Raw genomic sequence first — 9876 nt, forward strand, 5'->3', positions numbered from 1 at the left:
CTAGTTTGCCCACTGGCCCCAACTTGAACATCACCCTGATGTGCGCTGGCCGATTTCTCCATCTTGGCCTTTCCTGCAAATGGGAGCAGCTGGCAAACTATGGATTCTCTCCCTGTGGTTTGTTTATCGTGACATCTCAACTGGGGATTCTGGCTCATCTCTCTCTGACTTATGACTCTGGCTTGTGTGGGGAGAGACAAGTCAGAGCCCATGGTTTGGCCATCCCGATATACAAACCACAGATGGGGCATCCATGGTTTGTTTAGCCACTCCCTCTCACAGGGAGACGTAAGTGGGAGTGACTGAGTGACAAGTACCAGCATTCTCCTTGATCCCAATAAGCCAGGATTCCCCAGAACTGGTTTACTGGGACATGCAAACTAGGCTATTACATTTCTTCAAGTGAGGGCACTGTCTGGGCTGCCCATGTGGAGAAATAAAAATGTGTTGCGTGAACCAGCCCTAGTCTATACATAGTCTGAAAGTAAGTGATCTAAGTGCAGGGGGAGAGGGGTGGGGGATTAAGAACTACATTTATTTCATGATATTTCTGTACCACAATAACAAAGCACTGAGCATATCTATACTTACATATAGATGCCGACATACACACTTGTCTTTTCCCTACCCCAAATTTGTCATCTTATCTGTTTTGATTGCTAGATAGATCAGAGATGGAGTGACCTGGGAGGCCTGTGCTAGAAGTGCTAAAACCTCCTCTGCAAAGGGAGAGATCTTTAGGAACCGGAGGAGGGATTCCTGTAAGGGAGCCTAGTTAACACCATAGGCATGTGGTTGCTGCCTGTGGGAATGAAATGCTGGACTAGATAGGGTTTTGGTCTGATATAGCAGAGCTCTTGAGTTCATACTTGTAATGAGTTCCTATTATCACCCAGGCCATTGGACTGGCCTGTCAGAATGTTGTGCTACAGAGACATAACGGCAAATCAATGTCCTTTACTTACTTCTGAAATAGACTTGACAAAGCGAATTCCATCATTTGCTCCTTTAACCTTAGCCAGACAGTCAGAGAAATAATCCCAATAGTCTTTCCGGTTGCCCAGTAAAGTAGATTTTTCCTTCTGGTCAAACTTTGGAACAGAAAAGGGAAAACCAGTCAAACATCATGAAACATCATTTTCTCTCTCTGTAAATATTAAGAGAAAACAGGGGCATATCCCCCAATTATCACCAGGATTCCTGATAAAACTGGAAATGGAATGTTAAACAAATGAGTAAAGATAGCAGGCCTAACAATGGCTATCCCTGCAAGCCAATTAAGTCAAAGCACTCGGACTGAAGTCAATTTCATTTTGTTGACTTGAACAGTAAGGGCAATGCATCCTACGGATTCATTTTAGTTATACAGGCAGAAGATGTTATGTAGTCCCACAGAACTCAATGAGAGTCACTGAAAATAAGAGTCTGTTTCCACAGCCCCATCTTGGGTTCTATTTCTTAGATACGATACAAGGCAAAATAATTCAGGAAATCATTGTTAAAGATATTTCTTTATTATTCATTTAGTTAATGAAATGTATGTATTACTCACACTGAAAGAAATTTCTAAGCAATGGGCAAAACAATACAGTATAAGATCATGCTAAAAAACTGTGTATTATTAATGTAACCAGAAGACAAGACAGAAGGGTATTTCCTGATGAGCACAGCAACTGAAGAGGCAGGTAGCGGGTGTCCTTCTTATAAAAAGGCACTCATTTCTGTAGGCAATTTTACTTTTATTAATGGATATTTAAAACTCAACAATACATACTATTAGAGTTCTAATGTAAAACAGTGCACTTTCAGCATCAAATTACAAAATGTGCCTATTCTAATAAAATAGTATTTGGCCTCCATGGTTGTTTTTTAAATATGTGGTTTTCCTTGGGACGGTTTTCACTGCAAATCATCTTTTAAAAGTATGTCTTCTGATTATGAACGTCTCTAAGTAAGCTGCAACAGACAACAATGCTCAAGAAATAAAGTCCATTTGAAAATGCTAATGTTGCTTACCTGCAAAAGGTACTCAAGCTTGTAGGAAAATTTGTGCAAACTGATACAGTCATCTGTGATTGGTTCTCCTGCTTCTGTAAATTCTTTGTTCAGCTCAGTCACAGCATCTTTGGGGAAGAAAACAAATTGCCATTTGTGGGGCAAAACAGGAACAATGTGTGAATAATTGAATTGATCACTTCTTTGCTTCTCCATCAGTGTATTTTAGGTCTTATACTAGGATCTTGGTGAGTTCATATGTTAAAATGCCAAATAGGGGAAAGATATTGGTTAAATCATTACAATTTATGTTGGTTTTATTCCTTTGTTTAATACTGCTAGAAATTAATATTATGTCAGGGCTAATTTTACACTACTATGGGCCGTGTGTGTGTGTGTGTGTTTAACCATATGTCTGCAAAGAGGAACCAGACTTTAAAGAATGTTATATAGCACTACCTGCAGATCTTTAAGTCCAGGACTGTTTGTATTAAACAACTCTGCAGGAGCCCAGGAAAGGGGAAAATACGTCTCTGACATAGAATTCAGCTTCCTGAAGTTCTCAGGCCTCATTTGAAAAAGAGCAAGTTTCTAGTCATTATTGCTTCAAAGTGTGTGAACAATGCCTACTGAAATTTCAAAAACCGGAAGGAAGGATGAATAAGATTTCCAGTGGTTGAACGTGTGACATCTGTGTCCTACATAGCACCCGGTCCCTCCCCAGGAGTAGTGAAACAGAATAATTCAATGCCTCAACAAAATCAGTTATAATTTACCCTGCCAAGGCTGCTGAAGACTAGAGGGCCGCAGCTCATTGTGCAAATTTTCTCCACACTTTTTTTTTTTTAAGAAATGAACATTTATGGCAGCCAGGAGAAAAAGGTCAATGTGAATAGTGAGCCACTTCACATGACATGTGTTGAATCTAAAATGGCTTCCACGGGATAGCCGTAATGTGAACTTTCCTTTATGTTACTTGTTCCAGCCTCCGGCATAACACAGCAACAACCCTGTTTCTCCCCTTCCCACGAGAGCAGGAAGAACGCTTGAAAGTACAAAGAATCTATCAACTGACACCCAGGCGGTGGTTTACCCTGCAAATCTCGAATAATCCTCTGCAGCTGATTTTCTCCACTACTGCCTGCCATTGTCAGAAGCAAAGGTGTGTCTTTCAACTTCGCACTCAGCTATGTCAAGTGGGCAGAGATCTTGCTCTTGGCAACCATTTGGCTAGCAGCGATTTGTTGTCTTCGCAGCATCTGCACGCCTACAGGAAGGAAAGAGTTTGCATTTACAAATACTACAGTGCTTTGGATGGTTAAAACCATCCTTTCAACTGGAGATCACAGGAATGGAACCTGTGGCCTTCGGCACACAACAAGTGAGCTCTGCCATGGACCTACGGTCCCTCCCACAAAACACTAAAGCCATAGAATAATGAAGAAGGAATGACAAGATGAATGGTTCAGCTTAAGATATAGGAAGCTGTGTGAAAATGAGTAGTTAGAAGGTAGTCATAAAGTATTTTCTGCACAAAGACACCTGGAATGGGAGTTACGCTCACAGAACAAGGTGCAATCCACGGCAACAGCTATTCACAGCACTGGAAGAGGGCTCCCATAAAAGAAAAAAGGTCCAAAAATGTAAATGGCTGGAAACTTTTATCAGTTTAGCTGTATAGTAACCCATCAATGTGGTGATCACTGACAGTTTACAGTAAAGCAATGCTCTTAAGGGAACTTGGCTCTGGCTTCTCCAACAATTATGTCCCATCATCATCGTTGTTGTTGTTGTTGTTGTTGCTATTGTCTCTTTTCTCGCTTGTGGTGGTTTTTCTAGACACGAATGTGGAGGGAAAGGCACCATTAATTCATGACGAATGAGGAGGCAAACTTCGATGCATCAAAGCGTGGGAGCTCCAATGTTCAAGCACTTTAACCACAAACAACATAAACCCAACAACTTCATTTGGGGTGGGGGATTAAAAAGGTGAATGGGAATGACAAAGTACTGAACAAAAGAGAATTATTTTGGATTATCTCTTTAAAAAGTATGTGGCCAAAGCGGCTTAATGAGGACATAGATTTTTCTGGGCTAATATAGAAAATACAATGTATATTTCACATCAATTAGTAACACATAAATGAAATGCTGATTGAATATAATAGCAGGATCAGTGCCTGATCTTAAATGGGGGTGTAGTCTAGTTAAGAACCACCTGTGATATATAAGACACATCAAAGGTTTCCTTCTGGTATGAGTTATAAATGCTCGAAGAACAGTGTATACAAGCACCTAAAAAAGAAAATATTGCCGTTCTTGTAGTCAAGGAATTTCAAAAGAACTAAATACAGGTTGGCAAACAGAATGGATAGCCTTCTCCTCTAGGACTTTATCTAACCCCTTTTAAAGCCATCTAAATTGGTGGCCATCACCACATCTTGCAAATAAATATAAACATTGTTTATAAATCACAATTGCGTTCCAAGACCACCGATGAGAATGAACCCTTTGTATAACATCCTCCCTAACTTATGAACAAAACAAATCTGTCTCAAAATGAACCTTTATTTTTGACATGTAATTCACAACTGGTTCATAAACAAAGAGGAGGGACACAACCCACAGAGAATTTCACATCATGATATTTCAACCACAGTTAACACACACTTAAAATTAAATTGTAACTTATCAGTGAACATCTGGTACTTTACCCACCCTATCCGGCAAAGGTATGAGAATTTTTAATCATGCTGTGATAATCATCTAAAAATCTAAAGATGTTGTTTATTCGTTCAGTCGTTTCCGACTCTTCGTGACTTCATGGACCAGCCCACGCCAGAGCTTTCTGTCGGCCGTTGCCACCCCTAGCTCCCCCAAGGTCAAGTCTGTCTCCTCCAGAATATCATCCATCCATCTTGCCCTTGGTCGGCCCCTCTTCCTTTTGCCCTCCACTTTCCCTAGCATCAGCCTCTTCTCCAGGGTATCCTGTCTTCTCATTATGTGGCCAAAGTACTTCAGTTTTGCCTTTAATACCATTCCCTCAAGTGAGCAGTCTGGCTTTATTTCCTGGAGTATGGACTGGTTTGATCTTCTTGCAGTCCAAGGCACTCTCAGAATTTTCCTCCAACACCACAGTTCAAATGCATCTATCTTCCTTCGCTCAGCTTTCCTTATGGTCCAGCTCTCGCAGCCATAGGTTACTACGGGGAATACCATTGCTTTAACTATGCGGACCTTTGTTGTCAGTGTGGTGTCTCTGCTCTTAACTATTTTATCAAGATTTGTCATTGCTCTCCTCCCAAGAAGTAAACGTCTTCTGATTTCCTGGCTAGTTTTCTATTTAAGATACATTATAGTCCAAAGGTTATTCATCATGAAATAAGAATTAGTTTTTAATTATGTAGCATGAGACTGTATATTCATGAAATGTTTAATTTTTTTGGTAAATGAATTCCATTCACAATGTCATGCTCTTCCAGAGGTTTCTGTAAGATTATTGGGCAATTTTTCTATCTAGAACAGGGGTTCTTAACCGGTGGGGTACGCCTCCCCAGGGGAGGTTTGGACTGACTCCAGGGGAGGTATGAGTAGCCTCTCAACTATAAATTGTTTATTTTACAAGTACATAGCAGCGCAGCTTGGCCCAACCTTATTTCTTTCTACTAATCTTGGGAGCTACGATGTAGCTCATTTGTACACCACGTGAGTTAGCGTTCATGAAGAACAATCAATCTTTCAAGGTAAGTGACTGCTTTGTTCTAAATCACTTTCCCCCCTGTTTATTGCAAAAAGTAGAGCTGGGCAGAAAGTTTCGATCGTTCCATTTTTTGGCATTTTGTGGGGGGTGGGAGGAACTCTGGAGAAAAAGGCTGGGGAAAGGAGAGGGTTTTTTGGAGAACTTCTCCTTGGGGAAAGGGACAGGGTTTCCACCTTTTGAAGTTTAAGCAGTTGTTCCTTTCTTCTTTTAATTTTTTTATGTTTTTAAAAGCACCCCTTGAAAATGCAGCAGCCCAAGAGTTCTATCCGAATGCTGTTCGGAGATTCGGAGAGGGTGAGGACATGTGGTCTCCAATTGCTGGCCTAGGAGCACAACTCCCAGCATAGGCCTTTTCTCCCTAAACTTGATTTGATTTCTTCAATCAAAATCTTGATGAATTTTGGTGCTCTCAAGTGGCTGCATATCCTGTTCTGGCAAAGAAAGCTATTTCATCATTAATTCCATTTCCAACCACCTATCTGTGTGAATCTGGATTTTTATTTATTTATTTATTACATTTATATACCGCCCCACAGCCAAAGCTCTCTGGGTGGTTCACAAAAGTTAAAACAGTAAACATTAAAAAGTATACAAAATTTAAAAACCATCAGAGACATAAAAAAACAACAGTATAAAAACATCAGTATCCATTTAAAAACAACAGTGGGGTCCTTTAGAAAACAAACTTAGCGTTGTTAAATGCTGTTAACTCTTAAATGCTTTTCAACTCTTGTCAGCATAAAAACCAAAGCTAGAAATCGTTGGATGCCAGAGATGATATGCGCCTAGCATTGTCTAACATTGTCCCTCGAATAACTACTCTTGCTGAGCACAAACCACATTGAAGTTATTTTGAAATTATCCTTCTTTTATGTGTGTAGCTATTAGAAATACTTTCTTTAAATACAGGTTTTATTTCCACAAAACTGTTTATTGCTTGTGTTTGTGTTCATTTCATTGAATATGCATTTTTTTAGTCCAGAGACAGAACTAAAAGATGCAAACTCATCCTGCCTAAGCCTAAATTTTGGGCCGTTAACACATAAGAGGCGTGGGTCATAAGATTTTTCACAAGGGAGGTGTAACACCAAAAAGGTTAAGAACCACTGATCTAGAAGATGTTATCACAGACGCTTGGTTTTACAGTTCTCAAAACTGTGAATTTGAGTCTGCAGAGATCACAATCCCATTGTTCCTTTGCAAATCTATGTACACAGAATCAATCCCTTACCTCTTAAGTGGTAAGGCCCAGCACTGGGCAAAAAGCAGGATAGAAATAAATATAATAATAATAAGTGCTAAGTTTCAAAAAATTCAATGGATAGAGTGCACTTTTTGGGGGGGGAGTCACATGATTAAATCGAGTCTTTCTGAGTAATGATTTAAATAGTGATTTAAATCATGATTTAAATCAAATCCACCCTGTCAGTGAGTCTACCTTCTCAATGCCATTGCCACCAGTTACTATTGCTCCTCCTCCTCCTCTTTTTCATCATTGCTACTGCTTGCTTGCTTGCTTCACCGACAGAGAGCCGCTGAGCAAGTAGGCAAAGGCACCTACTGCGCCTCCTTCACATCACCTCCACTTTCTGGCCCAGAGCAAGAAGCAAGTGAACAAAGAGCTTTCAATAGTGAAGAGAAGGAGGAAGTCCAGGGGGCCCTTGACATCTGTGTCCAACCATGCCTATCCTCAACAATGGCCCTACTTCTTTTTATCTATCAAAGACATTAAAAATACACCCCAATACATATTAGGACATCTCTTCCATACCAACATTAGCCTCACCTCTTTCTGAGCCAAGGGCATTTGACAGTGGGATGCCTGAAACTAAACCAGGGGAAACTAAACCAAGGCCCAACACATTGCTCAAAAAGAAAAGAATTAGCTGACTTTCACAACTTTTTCAATGTGCACCAAAATACAGCTACCTACACAAAGGTGATAGTTGGGGATTTCTGATTTTAAAAACAAACTGCATGCCAAACAGGTGAAACAAGTCCACAGAGATTGTTATTCTTACACCTGTATTTCAGACATGAATCAGACATAGTTCAGAGCAGGAGAGATGCATTCTCTTCCACTAATCTCTCTGTGGCAGAGGCAAACCTCACAGTGTTATCTGCAGGAAACTAGGCCTGAAGGATTAGAAGGCTTATGAATGCTTATATGTCAGCAGTTTAAAAATCTAATGAGGTGGAAGGGCTGAAACACACATTCAGATTCACCAGCGGTTTACACACAAATCTTTTCTGACAAAATGACAGTGAAAGCAATGTTCTTAGAAATGAAGAATGTTAAGGGTACATAACATCTAAAGATGTTGCTACTGTCATGGAATTCTCCAGCACATGTTCCACTTTGAAGAGGAAACAATATGGTAATGAGTAGTTAAGGGTACAATTGCTAGCAAACAGCATGATAGAGACAGTGTGGTGTAGTGGTTAGACTTGTCCAACTAGGACTGGGGAGATCTGGGTTCAAATCTCCACTTAGCTATAAAGCTCACTGGGTAACCTTGGGCCATTATCGCTTAGCTTAGCCTAACCTACTTCACAGGGCAGTTGGGAGGACAAACTTGGGGGAAATGTGTCCACTGCTGTGAACTCCTTGGAGGAAAGGTAGGTTATAAATATAAATGAAATGCAGGATCATAAATATTATAAAGGAAAAATGTTGTGTTCCTTAGTTATATTTAGGCATTCCTAAACAACGCCTTTGTTTATGAACTGGTTGGAGCGATAACACAACAGCTGGGAAGGAGGTTGGATGGGGTGGGCAGATAATGGGCAGTAGGAGGCTTAAGAAGCACAAAATCCTACACGTGTTTACTTGGGAGCGATTCCCACTGATCTCAGTGGGGCTCGGATTGAGTAGTTAGAGCAGAAAGAGTTAACAGCTGAGCTCATCCTGCAAATTTCATGATAGAGCAAATGGACGGCCAGCATAGTCACCACAACTGCATTAGAGCTGTAAAGATCACTGTTTTTGCTTGTTCTCGCCAACAGGCCGTCTGTCCCGCACAAAAAGGATGGTGTTCCCTCCTCCGCGTCTTGTTTACTCGGCTTCCTACAACAGGTTGCACAAGACAGGAAACATCCCACCCCTCTCAGCTGTTCCAGACAGCAGCAGCTGGCTTGGAGGGCGGCTGGCCCTCTTACACAACACTCTGGATACTTTCCCCACAGAAGTTGTTAGCAAATAAATCGCACCTCCAAAGCAATCAAAGAAGTTTAGGAGGAGATCGAAAAGCGAAACTAACTTTCATCGGAACAGTTGGACTTGGGAAGCACTTTTTTGGAAAGGGGGGGGCGAGTGAGGAGGGAGAGCAAGATGAAGGTGGAATAATGGTTATGCTAAAAGATCAAAAGGATCTTCCTAAATGGGATCAGCTAGATCAGCCTGACTGGGGAGGGGCATGCCTTAACAACAACCAGGAGCGAGAACCCGCGTGCTGGAACTAGGGAAGAGCCGCAACGACAGCAGCAACAAGTGAAAATAAAAGAAAGTTTTAAGTTTTCCTCCTCCACAGGAACCTGCTGGATCTGCCCCAGCCAGCCGCTTCCCTGACAAGACGCCACATCGTTTTAGGGAGATCGGAGCCTGCCTCGACAGGGGCGTGTAGCGGTGGTGTCAAACGTAACGATCCCCGCGAAAGAATAAAGTACATTACCTCAAACGGAAGGCAGCCATGACATAGGAATACTCTGCCGATGTTTTTCCTACAACTCCCATGATTCCCGGAGGCTTGCAACTCCCATGATACCTCTGGGCGACATTTTAACCCTTTAACTGCATAGAAAGGCATAATTGCTTCCTCCGCAGGGTTTGTTGGCAGGCCGAATTTTTTTAGTTGGATTTAACTGATTCTATGACATCATTGAATGTTGTTGTTGGCAATTGCCCAGTTTTATGATACATTGGCTCTTTTTTATGAATTGTTTTATGTTCATAAAATTGATTAAATTAGAAAAACTTAATATTTATTGGATTACACTAAATCCCACCCTTCCTTCCTCCAAAAAGTTTACTCCCCGCCACTGCATTATTATCACAGCAATCTAATGAGGTTAGGCTAAGAGGCCCCCGTTCAGAAGACACCTTAAACCATGGCTTTAACAAC

General features: G+C 41.1%; 1 protein-coding gene across 1 annotated transcript in view; it reads right to left on the bottom strand.

Moving 5' to 3' along the window:
• The window catches only part of FYCO1 (FYVE and coiled-coil domain autophagy adaptor 1), a 59550-nt gene extending 50084 nt beyond the window's left edge, over window positions 1-9466 (bottom strand). Inside the window, exons 1-4 of the mRNA XM_063124023.1 lie at window positions 9427-9466; window positions 3089-3262; window positions 2017-2123; window positions 966-1091 (exon numbers count right to left, since the gene is read on the bottom strand). Coding sequence (XP_062980093.1) covers window positions 966-1091; window positions 2017-2123; window positions 3089-3143 — 288 coding nt within the window. The 5' untranslated portion in view covers window positions 3144-3262; window positions 9427-9466. The remainder of the gene's footprint in view (window positions 1-965; window positions 1092-2016; window positions 2124-3088; window positions 3263-9426) is intronic.
• Between the last annotated feature and the right edge of the window lie 410 nt (window positions 9467-9876).

The sequence above is a fragment of the Elgaria multicarinata genome, chromosome 1, assembly GCF_023053635.1.
Source record: "Elgaria multicarinata webbii isolate HBS135686 ecotype San Diego chromosome 1, rElgMul1.1.pri, whole genome shotgun sequence".
NCBI classification, from domain to species: Eukaryota; Metazoa; Chordata; class Lepidosauria; order Squamata; family Anguidae; genus Elgaria; species Elgaria multicarinata.